The 22,261-nt window shown below is 32.5% G+C and overlaps 1 protein-coding gene across 1 annotated transcript; it reads left to right on the top strand.

Annotated features, from left to right (window-relative positions):
• The first annotated feature begins 1,956 nt into the window (after positions 1-1,956).
• LOC148618711 (neuronal acetylcholine receptor subunit alpha-2-like) lies at positions 1,957-21,453 on the top strand. Its single transcript, XM_088577882.1, has 7 exons — positions 1,957-2,083; positions 9,516-9,733; positions 11,346-11,455; positions 12,622-13,076; positions 14,454-14,540; positions 17,313-17,431; positions 17,762-21,453. Exons 1-7 carry the CDS (start codon positions 2,038-2,040, stop codon positions 18,203-18,205), a joined length of 1,479 nt encoding a protein of 492 aa, XP_088434008.1. The 5' UTR covers positions 1,957-2,037; the 3' UTR covers positions 18,206-21,453.
• Positions 21,454-22,261: the final 808 nt, after the last annotated feature.

Below are 22,261 nucleotides of genomic sequence, written 5' to 3'. Positions count from 1 at the left end.
ATAAGAAATAACATGAACGAATACTTCACTTTTGTGATGGAATTGATTATTGACGATGATCTGCATCGAATGAACACCGAAATATGATGTAATTGGAGGCATAAAAGATTTTAACTCTTAGAAAGCAATGAGCTGTTAAATTTTATAAATAATCATGAAATTTATCGAACTCATTTAAGGAAACGATAAGTTTCCATTGAAATAGTTACCACGGATGACGAATTTTAAATAAGTGTTGTTTTAACCATCATACTTAAATTTGTTCACAGCCTTTGTATTCATTTTATGAATAATTTTAAAGTGTTAATTTTAAATATCTTTGCTCATATGAATTCACCCCTCATGTTGAATGTTAAAAAACAAAATATAATACAATTTTGACTTTGCATGTAGGCACTATAGAAAATGAATATTTACATTAGTCATTAGTTAAACAAGGGGGATCTTTGTAAAGCAGTGGTTATAATATTTTCACTGTCATTAAAACTATGAAAGTTGGAGGCATGCAATCGACAACATTACAACATACATCGCTAGAAAAAGATAAACAAAAATACAACTTGGGATTACTTAAAAAACGTTCATGATTGTTTGACTACGCAGACTAAAAAGACTTAGAATTCTAACTAATAGGCTTCTGGAGCAGGGTTATGTTGCTACAAGATTGAAGTAATCAAAAAAGTTTTATGGCCGTCATCATGAACTCGTGGATCGTTATGGTGTATCCATCTGCGTCATGAAAACTGATTTGTTCAGCGTGTCATAGTTTTCCTTTCCTCTTTCGTCTACCTCGGACTTGAATTTTCATGAGCAACTCGTTGGGTGTTTCTAGAAAAGCAGAGGACGCTTACCCTACCGGTGCACCTGGTCCATGCTCCCAGTTTTTAGTGGAGTCCGAGTTGTTCATTTACTTTTGTTACTTTGTATGTACGATTTTAGTCACTTTATGTTCTTTGTTGTGTGTGTCTGTTTTGCATGTCTGGTCTTTTTCCCTGGATTACATTCTTTTGATTACCGCTATAACCTTGGTTCCCTAGATTACTCTATGACCATACGACGAGTGAAATTAGAATATGAGGAATCTGTGAACTAGATCTTCAAAGATCTTATAATACAGGAGACATGGACAAGATACACCAATAGTGATAACGATTTCTCTCTTAAAAAGTATAGTGAAACATGTTTATGAGTGGTTGGATCGAAACATGAAAATAAAAAAACAACAAACAAATAAACCAAAAAATAAAAACAAACAAAAAGGAAAACAGAAAACAATAAATAAAGAAAGAAAGAACGCTTAGGAATTTTTCAATTTTTTTTTCACCATTTATATATATATACATAATTATAGGTACTAAAACGTTGTATCAACAAGAACATAAAAAAGGTGTTGTAGTCTGATAAGATAAGCACTAGATTAGACTTTTAATTCTGTAAGTGTAAAAGCCAATGTACAAGTGATGATTGTATATTTATGACAAGCAGTTGATTATTGCATTTTTTTATCCGATCAAAACGTTACCTGGGGACTTCCTATACAATCGATTTACACTTTTCATGGTTTTGGGTAATACATTTTAACTGAATTTTGGATATAGCTTAATTCGTCTTTAAAATATCTTATTTAATCGACGAAATTCTTAGCCTACCGGAATGTCAATGTATACTTATTATTTTGATATTTCTTTTTACTAATTCTTAATGTGTTCAAATTTTGTATCAAGATTAAGCATTTGTCCTTCATTACTGAATTGACATAGAAATAAACGATTCACACATTCAGTCTGTGCTTAATGTCATTGCTTCTTAGCCAAAGCCATGAAATACTGACAGTCAAATACACCTACTTTATTACAATGTAGCCAATCAGCAGAACATACTATAATATCTAGCTTCACAAATAGAATGCAACATGCTGAAACAAATTTCTAAAATGAAGTCCATTGATTTTGACAGTATAGATGTTAAATATTTTAGAGTTTACAGATGTATAAAACTGACTGTTGTTTTGAATTGATGTGATACAGGATATATATAATGGTTAAGTTTATTCGAGGAATTTGTCTTCTTTTATCATCTCTAGGTAAGGACAAAATCGATGTTGTCTTCAAAATCATTTTTGAACCCTAATCGATTTAGAATGATACAAATATAATAGGATGATTATGGAAATTAATCTCGTGTAATAAATTTTCGATGAGTTATTAGTTTAAGTTAAATATTTTACATAAACATCAATGAATCTTAGTTTGAACCTAGGTATAATTAGTCTAAAGACTCGTAAAAATTAAAACTAAGAGTAAAATGCTTTTTCTGTTGCGAGATAATTCCCACTTTTACATGAAGTGAATACAGACAGAATTTAGAGTTTTGTATGAAAATGTTGAATTTGAGATTTTCCATAAGCCTTGTAAAACTTTATTCAAATATTTTAACTTTAATATCTAATAATTTTGTTCCCAATCAACGTTAAAGAATTAAATCGAAAATACCGAAATGCACTGAGGGTAGGGCATATCGAAGAAGATAAATCCATGGGCCAACATAAACGTTCGAGAACATATAAATTGACAATGACAGACAAAAAGATAGACCAAACAAAAAAAGACAAATAAACAGAAAACACAAGCATAATTCATAACATTGTTTCTATTATAACAACTTTAAAATGAATACTTACCGACAAAATTAATTAATTTGGAAAAGTAGTTGAATTCAGTTATTTACATATAGAAACCACCATTTAAAAAGGTCCTTATTTACTTAAATATATGATCGTAATATTTGTGTTCACTTTCATTACAAGCCGAAGGATCTGCCAACAAAATATTGCATTAGAAAGTACTAACTGCATGGTTATGTCAATTTCCTTTTTTTTTTTTTTTTTTTTTTTTGGGGGGGGGGGGGTAATCACTTTTGTTTCCTTTACTTCCATACAAAAGAGGCATTTATGTACTTAAAGTAATTAAAAGTTATTCTTTAATGACTCGCCATGATAAGTATTTGGACACTGCAACTATAAATTGGCAAAGAGTCCTACCAACAATCATGATATGCTATTGGATACTCCTAGTAATTATATTTAAAGACAATATCATCGAATCAGACAACCTTATCTCTGAAAGTTAGACGAATCTTTATATCTGCACTGCAAAACTGTGTGATTTAGAATTAAAACCTATATATTTTCAAGGTGTACAAAGTTTTGTCGTGGCGTATAGATATATGTAGTTTCAAGTTGAGTTCGGTCGGTGTATACAAATTTTACGATTCCTGTATGTACAAAAAAGTTTTTGGATGAAAATAAAGATTTAAAGGTAAGCCATTCCATGACAGCAATTTTATCAGTATGCTTCACAGGAATGAGTAAATGACACACTCTAGGTTTTCCTGTGTTTGAAAACCAATTGCTGAAGCCTAATGATCAACGTTTTTCTTTAAATATTCTAACAAGTCAATTTCTAAAATAACCTTATGTTTAATCCTTTAATAATGTATGTTTTCTGTACTATTTAAACTTGGTGTATCGTTCCCTGACGGTAACCCATTATATAGAAGGCATATCTTTATATGTCAGCAGCAGGTTATAATGTTCAATTCAGGAATTGAGGAATCACTGGCCTTAATAGCTTCACATAATTTGAGCATACATAAAATGAAAACCATTGTATATTATGTCACACATTAAATGAAAACTTTCCCCCTCTAAGGTTTAATGACAGGCACTGATAGAAATTGAATAGAAAGAATAGAAACACATATTCAGGTTCAGTGACAGTTCTACTAATCATCATAATTTAGTGTTCAAAAATATTTGAAAATGTTCCCAAACAAATATTCGGCATTCAAATAGGAATTATGGCGCCCATTTTAAATGGGACCATTCTTTATTTTGAAACAAGTATTTGGCCAAATACTGAAATCTATGCTTTATAGATGATATAATGCGCTTCCACATTAAACAATTTGGTTGTTTTCCACTTTATTCATTGCAACACTTTCCACAAATGCACTTAAATCGGCCAAAGAGGAAAAACATGACTTACATTTTACACAAACGCATTGATTTTTTATTTTGTATCGAAAATTTTCCATGTTCCATCCTCTAGAATAACGACATATAAACTTTTAAATAAGGTTACTGAAAAGACTTACTGTCGATATTAATATCTATACAGTACTTGAATAAATGTTATTTGGAAAACTAAAATCACACATACAAAGTAACAAAAGCAAACGAGCAACTCGGACTCCGATAAAAACTGGTAGCATGGACCAGGTACACCGGTAGGGTAAGCGTCCTCTGTTTTTCTAGAAACACCCGCCGAGTTGCGCATAAAAAGTCAAGTCCGGGGTAGACAAACGAGGGAAGGGAAACTATGAATAAATCAGTTTTCATGGTGCTGTTGGATACACCATAACGATCCACGAGTTCATGATGACGACCATAAAACTTCTGTAGTGATGACTTCAATCTTGTAGCAAGCCTATTTGTTAGAGTTCTAGCGCGGTGCAAAAAGTCTGTGTAGTTTCGGCAAGCTCTGGCATAACGTATAATGGTGATATGAACACTCCACACATAGGTGCTGAAGAGATGTTGCCACAAATGAAAGGAAAGTTGAATGAAAAATCATCACGTTTGTCGTAAAGTTTGGTCAATAGTTAAAACATTTAGCATGTACGTTGGAGTATTTTGTCGACTATAGTTAATTTAGTTCAAGATTTTATGTGATGCGTTAACTAATTTCAGGATAAACTTAAAATGATAACATCATTTTCTTGAAATACTGACTCCTATATAATGACGAATTTCAAGTTGAAATATTTCAACCTTAGATAAGTATTGGCGGACAATAATTGTAAAAGACTACATTGTAGCAATGAATAAATGACCTTGCCTTAATTTTGTATTATAATTTGTGGTTATGGGAACAGTAAATTGATAAACTCTTGAAATTTTCTCAAAACAACATTTATTTTATGACAAAACAAGTGTGGATTAAGACTTGCATTGCCAAAAGCATACATACGTTTTTTCTTGAAAGAGTAACCAATAGAACCAAGATTTTAGCGGAAATCAAAGGAATGTAATCCAGGGACAAAGACCTTACATAGAAAAGCAGATAAACACAATAATGAACATAAGTGACTAAAAAAATACATACAAAGTAAGAAAAGTAAATGAGAAACTCGGACTCCAATTAAAACTGGGAGCATGGCCCAGGTGCACCGGTAGGGTGAGCGAGTTTGCATCGTCCGGAAAACTCCTCTAGTTAGTGAAATCAATAATTATAATTGAATTATGCACATGTTTATAGATGTATATTAACATGTGTTACTAAATATCTACTGATATCAATAAATGTGTTGAACTTGCTATGTCATGTTGATAAGGATTGTGCATTTTATTTATGTAGGTTAGCTTGGCAAAATTCTGGGCTCTCAGTTTTTTTAGATTAATAACCGAAATCGACAGTTTGGTATCTGTCAGTTACATGCATAGCCCTAATTTAAAATGGTAGGGGCCATAAACTAAAAAATTAAAAAGGAGCAATCATTAATTAGTAGTAAGTAAAAATTTCACAACGATTGATCAACCATAACCATAAAGTCATCGCACGAAAATCAAGTGAATATGGACGACGATCAACGACACGGACACCGCCGATGATAACGTCGCTGTCAGCACCATTTTTCGGTGACACTATTATATTAAATATATATACATTGTATATAGGCAAATTCGGGATTTGGACATGCTCCATTTTCAATTCCCTATAACGCCTGTCAATTACTGTTCCTTAGGACCAACTTGTGTATGATTTGCTAAGAATTTACATCTATAATCTCTTTGTTTTTTTTATATTAGTCATAGTTAAACAGTTGTCTAGCAAAAGAGAATAAAACTGCATAATGGAAAACATTCCCACCTACAGTCATGTACTCAACGAAAAACATTCGAAATTCTTATGAAACAAAAATACAATACCGGTATATAAGACTTTAAGGCTAAATCCATCGGTACTGACTCATAATTAACACTTCAAAATCAATATTTAAACTAAATATTTTATCACACAATTTTATTTAATTCCAAATAGTCACATACACTGCCAGTATCATTTGGTTTCAGAACTAGCATAACGTGTATGTACATTCAGCACTTCACAACAATGTCATTAACTTTTCCTTAGAATCTTTATTTGTATATATTTTGACAATTGATGTAAGATGTAGGAATTTCGTTCTTTCATACCTCAAGCCAAGTCAGAAAAAAGTTGCCAGACAATATCTAGTAACACTGGAGTAATAAATAGATCATCCGATTAGGTCTAAAAAATGTTTCCGGTCACCCTACTGACCATCCTTCAGACCCCCTACTCATACGTTTTTATTTGAAATTTTGAAGAAAAAAAAATAACTTAAAAATTCTGCCGACTGTCTTCTAGAAAAAAGAAGAAAATTGAAAACACACATGCCGTGGGTGTGCTCTTGGTCTTGGATAATCCCTTTTTGGAATTCGCCACTTGAGATATCTTTTGTTTTTATCACCTCCATCAAAAAAAAAAAAATACTCAAAAGGGATTAGGCTGGGGAATAAGTCTATTACATGTTTAGTCTTTGCATATTTGGTTTTCATTGTATGTTGTATATTTAAGACTTATTTCATTTCAACGGGTAATCAAGGGAACCAAGGTTATAGCGATAATCAAAAGAATGTAATCCATGGACAAAGACCAGACATGGAAAACAGACATACACAACAAAGAATATAAAGTAACTGAAATCATACATACAAAGTAACACAAGCAAATGAGCAACTCGGACTAAAAATTGGAAGCATGGACCAGGTGTACCGGTGGGGTAAGCGTCCTCTGCTTTTCTAGAAACACCCGCCAAATTGCTCATAAAAATTCAAGTTGACAATTGTGAATGAAAAGTCATCACGTTTGTCGTAAAGTTTGGTCAATAGTTTTCATTTACCATCGATTTCTTAGTGTAGGTCAAGATATGAGGCTGACTATATATCAATGAGAAATTTCCAAGGCCAAAAAAGTAATGTTATGTTTCCGAGTACTTTTCTAAAATTTTGTAGGGTCGGTAGGCAGGGATTATATTTTGATTTGATATTTTTGAAATGAAATAAGTCATAAAGATACAATGAAAACCAAATATGTAAATACTAAACATGTAATAGACTTAGTCCACATCCTACTCATGTAATAGACTTAGTCCACACCCTACTCATGTAATAGACTTAGTCCACATCCTACTCATGTAATAGACTTAGTCCACACCCTACTCATGTAATAGACTTAGTCCACATCCTACTCATGTAATAGACTTAGTCCACACCCTACTCATGTAATAGACTTAGTCCACACCCTACTCATGTAATAGACTTAGTCCACACCCTACTCATGTAATAGACTTAGTCCACACCCTACTCATGTAATAGACTTAGTCCACACCCTACTCATGTAATAGACTTAGTCCACACCCTACTCATGTAATAGACTTAGTCCATATCCTACTCATGTAATAGACTTAGTCCACACCCTACTCATGTAATAGACTTAGTCCACACCCTACTCATGTAATAGACTTAGTCCACATCCTACTCATGTAATAGACTTAGTCCACATCCTCATCCTACTCATGTAATAGACTTAGTCCACACCCTACTCATGTAATAGACTTAGTCCACACCCTACTCATGTAATAGACTTAGCCCACACCCTACTCATCCACCAATATCTGTGTTCCACTGAAAAGTGTTGATTTTATCCCAAAAAGTATTTTGCTTGGTCAAAGATTCAGCAAACGCTGCTGTAGGCTATACAACGCTGTATATAGCGAAGGACGTTAAGAAACATATCGTGTAAATGATTGGCTAACACTGTGTTACGAAAGATTTTTTGGGATTTTAGTGGTTTATATTCACAAAGACAGTCGAATTATCTCCTAGAAGCAACGATATTCTAGCTTTATAATGCACGAAATGAAGGATGTAATAGATATACCGAAAGTGCTATCATTTTCAACTTTATTGTTATAGTGTTATTTAATTAAAACTGTTAACTATTAGTAATGGTGTATCCTTCTTCATGTAAACGTTGAAGTTCAGTGTTTCAAAAATATCCGTGTAAATCTTAATCATATTTTTATTAGTAACGACAAATATATTGCTGCTTTGTAGTACAGTTAACATGAAACTTTTCATTGTTTAGTAATCTGCTTTTTTGTGCTGTGAATACAGTCAGTTCCTATTAGTTCCATTTTAAAGTATATCAAAACATCTTTGAAAAATGGCTGCCATAAGCAATTTCATAAATGAATCAACTTTCCAGTAATAACGGCTGACGTATGTCAATAAAAATTTTATTCATTTTTCTTTGACATTGAAAAGAACAAATTTAACATGCTTTTATCTTCGAACAGATATTATCTTTTTAAACATCACATGCTTCCTTCTTAAGTGGAATGAAACTTAAGTTGAATAATAAATAACTATAAGGTTGCGACTTATATTTAAATTAATAGGTGATCAGGGAAAAATAAATCTTATGCAATAGAACAAATGTAAAGACTAATACGGTTTTATTAGAAATTGTAGAACTTTTCACTTCGTTTCACACATTACAGATCATTCATTCTGGAACTCATCGTAAGAGCATCATGAATGGGTCATAATCAATAGAATTTCGACATTCTAAAAGACACACTTAACATTGAGAAGAATGTTATTGATATCTCTCAGGGAAAAGCAATTTGAATGATGAAAGTTACGGAATTAATAAAATATTCTTCAAATTTGCTTGTATTTATCACTGTTTTTCTTCAACTCACATATGGCGTGTGTACTGTAACTCCGTTTTAGCGTTATATTAGCGTGTTTTACGATGCAAGTCCTACAATTTATCACATGAATCCAAGTTTAGTCTTATTTTGCATTCTAAATGATGAGATATTGGTATTTTGTAACATTACAATGTTATCAAAACTGAATCTGGTATTTACTGGGCTAAATGACTCGGAACGATACATAGAAAACAGAAGTAGTTAGGTCTAATAAATGGCTAATGGGTAGGGAAAACCATAATCGAGCAGCTCCAAAAACCAATTACATACAGTGTAGGATAAGTAATTGGCTAATATCAAGGAAATAAATAGATTATAAGAAAGTTCCTTCACAATAGATACGGGTCAGATCAGATTAAACTTGATGAACAATATCGATTCGGAACGATATGGCAATTTAAGACAAATACCTATGCTCTACCTGATGAACTATTGCAGTGTTGAAAAATAAAAATGTTTAAAATGTCTTTTAAACCACATTGATATTCGATAAGAGTAACACATGTAATGAAATTAAGTTATGAGTAAAAGGATGATTGGTTAAGCGTGTGAATTTAAGATAGATATTTATCAATATCCAAATTATAGCATAACAGTACATATATTCAATCCAATAAAAGATTATATAAAACGCTATCTTACATTCTTTGTAGGTTTTGTAACGTCATCGGGAAGCAATATTTCCTTTGCATCTGTAGAGAAAAGATTGATAAAACAACTGCTGGATAGATATGCCGAGTTCGGTAGAATAGGACGACCAGTGTTAAAGACGAATGAGAGAATAGCAGTGGAGTTTGGCATTTCACTTGTACAAATACTAAATGTTGACGAGAAGAATCAAGTTCTAGAAACTAACGTTTGGTTGACTTATGTAAGTATTAAATCTCCAACTCAACGACTGGAATAGAAATATACCAGTAAATATTACAGAGTAATCAAGGGAACCAAGATTCGAGGTGCACCGGTAAAGTAAGCGTCCTCTGCTTTTCTAGAAACACCCGCCGAGTTGCTCATAAAAAGTCAGATTTGGGGTAGAGGAAAGAGGAAATGAAAACCATGACACGTTGAACAAATCAGTTTTCGTAGTGCTGATGGATACAAAGTAACTCGTAACGATCCACGAGTTCATGATGACGACCATAAAACTTTTAAAGAATATTAAAAGTAATATAACTAGTGGAAATGATTCTTCCTTTAACGTGACACTGAATTAACAACTCAGCTTATATTCTAATTTAATATAAAACAAAATTGACTTAAAAAGAACTGTCTTCGCTGAATTTTAAGGTAACTCTTTGTTATATAAGAAACAAACAAATATGTACACAGATTGGGAAAAAATATGTACACTTCATTTAGCCCCGGTCTGAAGTATTAGTTGGCGACAGTAGAAGGCTGGTCTATGGTTGATGTAACAGAGGAGTAACTCCGATTTTAATGTGCTCTCAGATTGTATACTTTTTTCTGACGTTTCTGTTGTGTACTTTATTACCTTACGTGTCATTTTATTTTCGAGCACGAGCTTTAATTTAATTAACACTATGATAACGGAACTATGACTTAATTAAGTCACGCGTCGGCTATTGTTTTGATTCTTAATGTTTACTTCAAACCAACTGCTGTATCTTAAATTCTACAAACATGTATCAATTATATATTGTAATTAACACTCCAGTGGTCAGAAGGGAATAAAGATACTATAAATTTAATAAAGTACTACGATTAAATGCCATACAAACGCTTTGAAGCTTGTTTAAGTAAATATTGTATAATGGTTACTCGTTTAAATAAAACTTTGCTAGGCCATAATCTAGAATTTGAAATACCTTTCGTTTTACATTCACTTATCTTTTGAAAATACCAAAGCATCAAATCAGAAAGACTTTCTCGAGACGACAAAATTCCAAAAAAGGACCGAAATGTAAAAACAGCAAACAGAGACAACCCACATACACACTATCAACAACAGAATAAGAATAATTACATATGAAAACTGAAGATAAGTGCACCTGGTCCATGATCCTAGTTTTTAGTGGAGTCCGAGTTGCTCATTTACTTTTGTTGCTTTGTATGGTTTTGGTTACTTTATGTTCTTTGTTGTGTATGTCTGTTTTCCATGTCTGGTCTTTGTCTCTGGATAACATTCTTTTGATTACCGCTATAACCTTGGTTCCCTTGATTACTCTTTAAAGAACAAGACAGCACACAAAATACAAAAAGCCTTGCCATATGAACCATCTTGATAAAACCTGGTAAGGTGAGTGTGTCCAGATTCGAGTCTTCATTACAGTGAGTCAAATCCGGTTAGTTCGGTAAGACGTGGAATCAGAAAGAAGATATCATGCCTCATTTTTGAGATAGAAACTTTATATTGGTCAATCAAATTGTTACGAGTGCCATAACTTATGTGTTGTGAATAAAGTAACAAATGCTTTAAGGATACAAATGTGACAATATAATAACCTCTCATTTTTCTTTTTAAGAGATGGGTTGACGCACTTTTAGTATGGAATGCTTCAGAGCATGATAATATTGGGACGGTCCGAGTTCCAACAGATAAAGTGTGGATTCCGGATATTGTTCTATATAACTTGTAAGTTCTTTACAGCAAGCAGCTGCCTTGTAAAGAAATGAGAAGGTGAAGGTAACAAAAAGATTTAGAACACATTTCACTTGATCTTTCACTGAGTCCTCACACCGTGTTTAGTACAATTTAGAAAGATATCAGTAAATTTAAGTCATATAAATACTTGTTTTGCCTATAAATGTTATAGCTCATAGAATAAACGATTTTATTTGTACATTATGAACCAAAAAGAATAATTGAACACAATTATATAACAGGGTTTAATAAAAAGTTAATTGAAAAACATCAGTATAAATTCAATTATTTTGAACTGTCTGTTGATGCTAAGATATTGTATATGCTAATTTTAACTAGCTTAGTACATAATGGCATCTAAGAGAATGGTGTTTTCATATTCTCTTTTTTCCTTTTTTGACTTTTCATTCAGAATTGTCAATTTTCCTTTCATCTGTGGGAACATCCCTTCGGCACCTGCGTATGGAGTGTTCATATCATAACACATATGTTATGCCAGAGCTTGCCGAAACTACGCAGACTTTTTGTATCGCGCTAGAACTCTAACAAATAGGCTTCTGGAACAGGGTTATGTTGCTACAAGATTGAAGTCATCACTACAGAAGTTTTATGGTCTCATCATTAATTCGTGGATCGTAATGGTGTATCCGTCACCACCATGAAAACTGATTTATTCAACGGCTCATAGTTTTCCTTTCCTCGTTGGTCTACCTCGGACTTGACTTTTTATGAACAAATCGGCGGGTGTTTCTAGAAAAACAGAGGACGCTTACCCTACCGGTGCACCTGGTCCATGCTCCCAGTTTTAATTGGAGTCCGAGTTGCTAATTTGCCTTTGTTACTTTGTATGTATGATTTTAGTTACTTTATGTTCTTTGTTGTGTGTATGTCTGTTTTCCATATCTGGTCTTTGTCCCTGGATTACATTCTTTTGATTACCGCTATAACCTTGGTTCCCTTGATTTCTCTTTTAATTTTGAAAAAGTAAAAAAAAGAATTATTCTTAACCATTGAACCCATCATTGAAGACCGTGTAGTACCCAGTATAAGTTAAATTGTTCGTTGCTTAGCTTTTGGTGGATGACTGTCTCATTGGCATTCCTACCATATCCATTATTTTTAAAAGTGTTCACTTTCAATTATGGTATCATTTTCAGTGCTGACGATAGGCTTGTAGAGAAGCGAGATGCTTATGTTGTCGTCTCTAATGGACACATTTTTTGGATGCCACAAGCTATACTTAGAAGTTCGTGCAGTTTCGATACAACGTATTTTCCATTTGACGAGCAGATATGCCACCTAAAATTTGGATCTTGGACCTATGACGGAACCAAATTAGACCTATATTTTTACGACAACATTACGCAATTCTCTATGTCGGACTATATAGCTGCTACGGAATGGGATATCACAGAAAACTTTGCTTTGAAATCTCAGAAATTTTATGATTGCTGCCCAGACACACCATACCCTGACCTAAAATTTTATATCCGGATCAAGAGAAAGGTGGCATTTTACAGCTTTATACTAATCTTACCGTGTTTACTGCTGTCGCTGCTGACTTTGGTTATATTCTGGGTGCCACCTGAATCACCAGCAAAACTTGTACTTGGTAAGTTAGTCTTTTCGGTCATATCGTTCAATACGCTTGTGTTATATAACGAACTCTCAACTAGTTTTATTACAGTACAAGCAAGGGTTCCAATGACAAACAAAGGCAACAAGAAAAGTCCTAAGGAACCGTTTATCGTTCTTGAAGACCTGTCTTAATCAACGATTTTTAAAACAGCAGTTTTTTATATTATCAGACATGAGGTAATTCATTCATATCAAACCAAATAACCAGCCTTAGTTTGTATTTCTGTTGTTGCTCTTTTGAGATAAAAAATAAGTTTGTTTACTTATACAAGAAATACGCATTCTGCCACTGTTATCGTTCTTAATTTGGTTGAATTCGGAGGAATTATTAATGAAAGCAGAAAGGATTATAGAAAATACAGCATATGTTGATAAAAATAAATATCGTTTGTTTGTGGGTTTATCTACACCTTGAATCAAAACAACCCCTTTCAGTGGTAAAGTTTGACTATACTTGTAGACTAAGTGAAGTTCTTTAGGTAGCAAACAAGCTGTTTCATTATTAATATAATGAGTATCCAATAAATATCTTCTATCATCAAAAAACAAATAGTTTGGGATTATTCAATAATTTAATTAATCTTGCTTCAACGTTGTACACTCCCTTGTTTTATACTTCATGTTTCGCGTTCTGGTTGCATTCATAAATTAATATTGATGACACATATAAATTCCTAGAGAGTCTACGAAGATAACATCTGTCTAGAATTTTTATCGAACTTTTGTTGAGCAACAGTAATCAAGGGAACCAAGGTTATAGCGGTAATCAAAAGAATGTAATCCAGGGACAAAGACCAGACAAGGAAAACATACACAACAATGAACATACATAAAGTAACACAAATCATACATACAAAGTAACAAAAGCAAATGAGCAACTCTGACTCCACTAAAAACTGGAAGCACGGACCAGGTGCACCGGTAGGGTAGGCGTCCTCTGCTTTTCTAGAAACACCCGCCGAGTTGCTTATAAACAGTCAAGTCCGGGGTAGACAAACGAGGAAACCAAGGAAAACTATGACCCGTTGAATAAATCAGTTTTCATGGTGCAGATGGATACACCATAACGATCCACGAATTCATGATGACGACCACAAAACTTCTATAGTGTTCAAAATTTAGTTTGGTCTGCTTGAAATGTAATGTTTGAGTTTCTGAAAACTAAACATTATGTCAATTGAAAATGCAAGCAATGGCTTACGTTATCATTGCAGAATTTGTCAACATTGCAACATCTAAATTGATAAAAAAAAAACTAAAACCTCAATTAAAAGCTTTTATACAAGTAAAAATTTGTTTTTATATTTGTGATTTTCTGCTGTTGAATTTCAGACATTTATATACCTTACAGGTATGAATATATTTGTTGCCTTTTTCGTGCTGTTGTTGTTATTGGCAGAGTCAACACCCAAAGCAGCTAATTCTGTTCCGCTTATTGGTATGTATTGTAAAAATAGCAACTGAACAAAAAAGAACATTTTAATTCGATCAGCTTTACATTCATAATACTTTATAAGAAAGAGTAATTAAGGGAACACAGGCTATAGCGGTAATCAAAAGAATGAAATGCATGGACAAAGACCAGACATGGAAAACAGACATTCACAACAAAGAACATAATGTAATTAAAATAATACATACAAAGAAACAAAAGCAAATGAGCAACTCGGACACTAAAAACCGGGAGCATGGACCAGGTGCACCGGTAGGGTAAGCGTCCTCTTCTTTCCTAGAAACACCCGCCGAGTTGCTCATAAAAAGTCAAAGTCCAAGGTAGACGAAGGAGGAAAGGAAAACTATGACACGTTGAACAAATCAGTTTTCATGGCGCAGATGGATACACCGTAGCGATCCACGAGTTCATGATGACGACCATAAAACCTCTGTAGTGATGACTTTAATCTTGTAGCAACATTACCCTTTCCAGAAGCCTACTCGTCAGAAGTCTAGATAATTGTTTTTCATAAAATAAATTATATGTCTAAGAAAATAAAGACACACGTTATTTTCATGGTGAATAAGTTTGATTTGATGTATTTTGTTTACAAAATCGTGATTACAAAAATATCATTATTAAAGCTGAAATGATCTCAAAACATTGAAATTCAATTTGAGATCTTCAAATACTTGGCCTTCAAGGCTGAAAGGTTCTGACTTAGATACACTTGTTAGCGTTACTAATAGAGTCAACCACCTTTGAAAAAAAGGTTAATGATTAATCTTAAAAATATATATATAGCAGTAATAAGAATATTATCTGTAAAAAACAAATAACATAAATCAATTCGAATATACACGGCTAGGTCGTACGAGAATTTTGACAAAGATTTATAAAAAAATGGATAATGAATAATAATAAATTTACTGGAATCTAAAATTGTTAAGCAGATTTCAATCGAGTTTGGATTAATATATGAAGAAGAAGTTTGAATAATATAAAGTAACAAACTGACAGATTTGTAGAAAGGATATTGACTTGTTCAATCATACAACACAATGCATTATTAAGCCCATCTCTTCTGATCCCTAGACGACTTATCTTTGTTTTGATTAAGATACCATTTAGACGTCAAATCTAGTTGGATATGAATCAATTGTTCTGCCAGAAAGTTTAATCTCATTCAATCTAAGTAAAGAAATATTTGTCCTTGCAGGGTACGCTAGGGAGATCTTTGGTTGATTATGATTACGGAAGATATTATTTATCTTCAGAGAAAAAAAACGAGAACTGTATCTAGTTGAAGGATCGTTGTCGTTTTTACGAATACTCTTAATTGTTTTTGAAACTAAAACAAAAAATATACAAACTTTGTTTCAACTTAAGATGCGGATAAGCTATTTAAAAACGTTAACAGACATACACAACAAAGAACACAAAGTGACTATTGTAATTGATTTTTTGAATTCCATATAATGTATTTAAACATTGTTTTTATTAAATAGGGTAAAAAAGAAGAAAGATTCTATAAGAATAATTAGATTTTGATTAGTGGAAAAAAATTGGAACAAATAGTCCATGGACAACAAGAACAATGTGTCATCCCTTTTATCATTCTTTTTACATTGTTCCTGTTTCAAAAAAAAAGTAAAATAATAAGCTAAAGTTTTACAACAACTATATAATAGAATGAAAGAGTGGGTACCCTTCTTGTAAGTCTCATTAGATTCGTAAGACCAAATCTAAAATGAAATAACAACCCACATGTTGAAGTTATTGATTGAAAACACCAAAGTGGTCAATAACTTCATAATTGTAAACAAACTGATATATGTGTCTTTCTTTACTCTTAAAAACAGATGTCTTAAACAATTAAGACGACAGAATTCTTTTGTGACAACAGTTGCTTAAAGGGTTGTGATCACTCCAAAGTACTTTAACACCGCCGCTTTTTTTGTGCCTGTCCCAAGTCAGGAATTTTCGGCCTCTGTATGTCTTGTTTCGTTTTCACCTGTAGTTTATATTGCTTGAGTAAATAGGGGCAACTATTTCGTTGTACCTGTGAATAATGATGTTTTGGGGGCACCTACAGCCCGTCCTGTGGTATGATGGTTTCCTTGTCATTCTTTGAAGACCAATGGGTGGCATTGGGCTAACATTTTCATACTGACGAGGTTGTTGTCTTGTTGACATATACACCATATCTAATCACTTTATATTTATATTTTTAACATTTTACTTACTAGTATTTGAATTCATATTTTGCTAAATTCATAATAATAAGATAAGTGACATGGTTAATTACTTCGTAAATCAGAGCTGTTGTATAGTTATAACATTTACATTCATATTATTTTGCACAATATATTCTCGCAACAACAAAAAAAAAACCAAAAAACAAAAACAAAAACAAAAGAGAAATGTATTTAAAAATACAAGCCATTTTTTATGCTTCTGTTTGTCGATTTTTTTTTTTGGCAAAAACGAACGGAATGTGAGATTTCATATTTAATATTAAATTTCAAAAGCTGCGACAAGATATGGAAATTATTTAGATCATACTGCATGCGTCTGAATGTAATTAACAATGTCTTATGATTTGTCAATAATTTAATTTTAACACACAAAAGAGATTCAAGAGAACACAATTCATTCATTCATACAACAATGTAAATATTGTGTAATAGATTTTCTGTACTACTGTCAATGACAATGAAAAGAAAAAAACTATTTGATAACATTTGTGTAAAGAATAAATATTTATAATCACAGGTACCTATTTCTGTTTGAGTATGATCCTGATTACAGTGTCATCTGCTTTATCAACTATTGTCGCCAATATGTTCTTCAGAGGGGTGAGAATTAATCGGGCTCCGAAATGGCTTCGGAAGGTACTACATAAACTTCATTTAATTCGACCAAATCAGTTGAAAACACTTAAATATGATATCAAACAGTTGTAACTCTGCAAAGGTGCTTCATAAATCCAGTGATTTGCAGGTTTGCACGGGGTCTTTTTAGCTTGTAATATATCACGGCCTTTTATTTAACTTGTTAATGTATTTGTACTTCACCATTTGCCATCTATTTTGGGTAAACTCCTAATAAATACTATGACATTTTCTACAGACACTAATAAATGGAACCCAAACACAAAATCATCTTTCGACGACGCACCTACTTTTCTAGAAAAAAAGTAATAACGGTGATTTCTTTTTTAGCTGATGATTGATGTTGTTGCCAGAATGTTTTACATGAGAGATAAATTGGTAGAAAAGGATGAAAGGAAAGATGAGACGGTTCGTAATTTGTGGAATTTAGCAAAACCGTCAGAAAAGAACTCCAACGCCGCCGAGGACAAAGGGGCTCGGGTTAGACTTCTCAGTGAGAGAAAAGACGAAACGTTCCGGACAGACATGTACGAACATCTACAACAAAATGGAGATATTGACATGCCTTTCCCAATACGGTGTGGGTTAACCGAAGACATCCGTATCATTAGGGAAATTCTAGAAAAATATCAAGACAAGCAGAAGAAAAATGAGATAAAGGACAAACATATTAGAGAGTGGAGGGTCATTTCTTGCATAACTGACCGACTTTTCTTTTCCTTTTACTTGATTATTAATGTTGTAGGGGTGGTTTTCATATTTTTTATCAATTGAAATGGAATAACATCACTAATAACATTCATTGCTATGCATAGTGTAACAACGATGAGAACGAGAGTGAAATGAATGCTACCATGCCATTCATTGCCGTTTTAATCCAATTTTGCACCAAATGATATTACATACTACAATTACACTGACAACCTCTTGTGAAATCAACGACAAATATGGAAGAAACGTTTTGATAAAAGAATTGTTATTTTCAAAATTACGATGATGTAATCATTCAACAAAATATTGATTTACTATCATGTTCTCCATCATGAGAAAAATCAAATGTCTCATTATCAAAAACATTTTACATCTTGAATTCTCTTTGTGCTTAAAGAAGTTTGATATATCTATGAAGAATCCTGGTTTGATTCAAAGTTCATTGAAAATAATAATAAAACATTTTTGTTAGATAATTGCTGAATCGAATCATTGGGTTTCCAATAACTGTCGGTAATGTGGTCTTAGATTTGTTATTTGCGATTGTGTTACAAACAGGTTTTGGTAAGAAAGTCTAAATATATGCATTCGTCCATTACCATTCTTTTCTATCTCATTTTGATATTTTTATTTTACTCTTTAGGTATATTGATGCAATATAATCTTTATACCATAATAAAGGAAATGTCGACACAATTTGTCATTGAACTATCATTAAGGTAATAGTCAAATACTGTAGTTCCGGCTTTAATATAATTTTGAAATTTTATCCCCCGAGCGGTGGTGGTCGTCATATATAAACATCTGTTCATATTACCTTAATCAGTTCTTCTTAAACTGTGACACCATTTAAAGAGTAATCAAGGAAACCAAGGTTATAGCGGTAATCAAAGAAATGTAATCCATTAAACTTCTTCATGTTCAAAATCATTTTCTTTTTGTGAGTTAAGGTATGTTCTGCAGAAAATTAGATCTCAACTGTACATGATACGTGATAAGTCGATAAATGGTGTAAAACAATGTAGCTGTAGGATGTTCTATCCAATTTTACTTATTTAAGAAATGATAAAAAAAAAAACTGTGAAGACGGGTAGTATATTTTTGCTTTAATTGTTACAGTGAGGAGAAGAATAAAGAAAAGGTGAGATTACGGGGGGATAATCAGCTTCATTATATACAGCTTGCAACAAACCGTCGGCATTCCAAAGGGAGCACATTGTGCTCCTTTACTTGCTGACCTATTTCTTCATTTTTCTGAATCTGACTTTATAGCTGATTTGATCAGAAAGAAAGAATATCGTTTGGCTAGATCCTTCCATCTCAGTTTCCGCTATATAGATGACGTATTATCTTCGGGGATTTGATACATCGCATCTACCCAAAAGAACTTGAGATAAAGGATACTACAGACACTGTGAAGTCAGCCTCATATCTTGACATACACTTAGAAATCGATGGTAAAGGAAAACTATTGACCAAACTTTACGACAAACGTGATGACATTTTATTTAGAATTGTCAATTTTCCTTTCGTCTGTGGCAACATTCCTTCGGCTCCTGCGTATGGAGTGTTCATATCACAACTCATACGTTATGCCAGAGCTTGCCGAAACTACGCAGACTTTTTGTATCGCGCTAGAAGTCTAATGAATAGGCTTCTGGAACAGGGTTATGTTGTTACAAGATTGAAGTCATTACTACAGAAGTTTTATGGTCGTCATCATGAACTCGTGGATCGTTATGATGTATCCATCAGCACCATGAAAACTGATTTATTCAACGGCTCATAGTTTGCCTTTCCTCGTTTGTCTACCCCGGACTTGACTTTTTTATGAGCAACTCGGCGGGTGTTTCTAGAAAAGCCTACCGGTGCACCTGGTCCATGCTCCCAGTTTTTAGTGGAGTCCTAGTTGCTCATTTACTTTTGGTACTTTGTATGTATGATTTTAGTTACCTTATGTTCTTTGTTGTGTGTGTCTGTTTTGCATGTCTGGTCTTTGTCCCTGGATTACATTCTTTTGATTGCCGCTACAACCTTGGTTCCCTTGATTACTCTTGCATACTCTGTATTGGAATAACATTGATATATGCTACACATGTGTTGCACAAGTTTTAGCTGTTCGTTGAATTGTAAATATTAAAAGTTTTTAAGTTTCTTTTTCATTGAATTTTTTTATTTTTGTATTAATTTATGTGTGATTTCTTTTATCTGGTATAATATGTTAATACCTGGTCACTTGTGTCCTGAAATACAATAACGTTAAAATCGTCTTAAAAACACTCGGACATTATAAAACCTATGTTTCATATCCCATTGATACATTTGATACAAGTCCATCCTTGTTCTCTTAATGTTTAATTCGTTGTATTATTGTTATTCTTTTAACTAACACCATTTTTATAAAGATTTTCTTCAGGTTTGTTATTTAAAATCAAAATTTGGAATTGTTTGAATATTTAGTATTATTTTGGTCAAAATTTATCTAATATATTATTAATAACTCACGAATACAAAAATACCCCTGCAGAAAAAAAATCCAAAAGTATGAATGTATTTGTTATTTTTACTACAAAAATAATAGTTGAGCCAAATAAAAAGCATAAATTATCCAGTAAGACCCAGTATGGCCTATAGTTTTGGTTAGATAAAAACAATTCAAAACAATAACATAAAAATGAAACAATGTACCTTGATATTGCCATTGTTTATACAGACTTTCTTGTTTGACTTGTTATTACCTAGAGTCTATCAGTTTATTACCTAGGGTCTATCAGTTTATTACCTAGGGTCTATCAGTTTATTACCTAGAGTCTATCAGTTTATTACCTAGAGTCTATCAGTTTATTACCTAGAGTCTATCAGTTTGGTAACGTTGTTATTACCCTTTATTTTCTGTACATTGTTGCTTCAATAAAAAATGTTGTGCATATTTCTGTTAACACTGCATTGACATTTTAGAATCATAATTAGTTACCTTATATTCGTTTTATACCAGAACCATAAAGATATATCATGCAAAAATATAAGTTGTGATAATTTCATGTAGTATTCTTTGTTTTATGTAATAAATTAAGTTTTCTCAATGTTATATTTCATTATTTCGAGCAATTTATTAGCTTTACTTGGTTAATTGATTTTTTGAAAAGTTATGTCCATCCCCTTTCTATCCAATTTTATAACATCAAGTTTCAAATGACTTCTTTGTGTCTTCTTTGCCCTTTATGTATTTTATCAGTAATTGCGACCCTAGTCTTTGTTAACTTCTTTAACTTCACAATTAACTGGAATGTTATTTATTATGGACATTAGATGGAGCCAGAAAACACGATACGCTGACTTGAATAATTTTTATATCATTCGGCAAGAATAAGCAACTGAATGATGGAAAACAAAAAAAAAGAAAAAAATATACAAATGGTGAAAAATAGTGAAAAAGAAAACAAAAACAAGACAAAAAACAAATAAAAACAAAAAGAAATGTAGAGGATTATACCTAATTCCCTAAATAAGCAGTTGGTATTTCAATATTCTCCTCAGAATAATTATTCTTTCTCCCTGCCAAAAGAAGCACTAACATGAAAAATCGGATGCAAGAATAAATTCATAATACATTATACAGAATCAAAGGTAGACATTTTTATATCCCGCATGATTCCTGTTTTCGATACAATCAAGGCATCGAAGCACGATAACGCATTAAACCATCACTAAAACATTGCAAATACTAATAACACTAAGGATCTAAAACAATATATATCCTAGATGATATCAACAATAAATTGATTTAGTTCTACAACAATTGTATCATTATCTGATCTTTTCCTTTATAAAGTGAGCTCTTTCCGTTTATAGTAATATGGTATTGTCATCTGTCACATAAAACGTACTCTGCAGTTTTTGAGTCAAGAAAGCTAGTTAAAGCATAAAAAATGTTAAAAATATTGCATAAGAAAGTGATATTGGGGAGATCTTTGAATAAAAAACGAGACTAAGAATGTACACAAAATAGTTGAATTTGTAGAAAACTCTCATAAAGTTTAACTTCTACATGAGTTTCATGACGAAAATTTATAGTTACTATGTTTCACCCACCAATGATTTTAGTGCAAAGATAATACC

This window comes from Perna viridis, chromosome 4 (genome assembly GCF_037379345.1).
Source record: "Perna viridis isolate PV_CMFRI_1.1 ecotype Kerala chromosome 4, ASM3737934v1, whole genome shotgun sequence".
In the NCBI taxonomy this organism is placed as follows: domain Eukaryota; kingdom Metazoa; phylum Mollusca; class Bivalvia; order Mytilida; family Mytilidae; genus Perna; species Perna viridis.
Note: the sequence above shows the minus strand (reverse complement) of the source record. Positions and strands in the feature narration are given on the sequence as shown.

What these genes read in the sequence shown, in the direction of transcription:
- LOC148618711 (XM_088577882.1), top strand. Translation starts at nt 2,038, where the DNA reads ATGGTTAAGTTTATTCGAGGAATTTGTCTTCTTTTATCATCTCTAG. An exon ending in TCTTCTTTTATCATCTCTAG is followed by an intron (nt 2,084 to 9,515) that starts GTAAGGACAAAA and finishes CATTCTTTGTAG; the next exon opens with GTTTTGTAACGTCATCGGGA. An exon ending in CTCCGAAATGGCTTCGGAAG is followed by an intron (nt 17,432 to 17,761) that starts GTACTACATAAA and finishes TTTCTTTTTTAG; the next exon opens with CTGATGATTGATGTTGTTGC.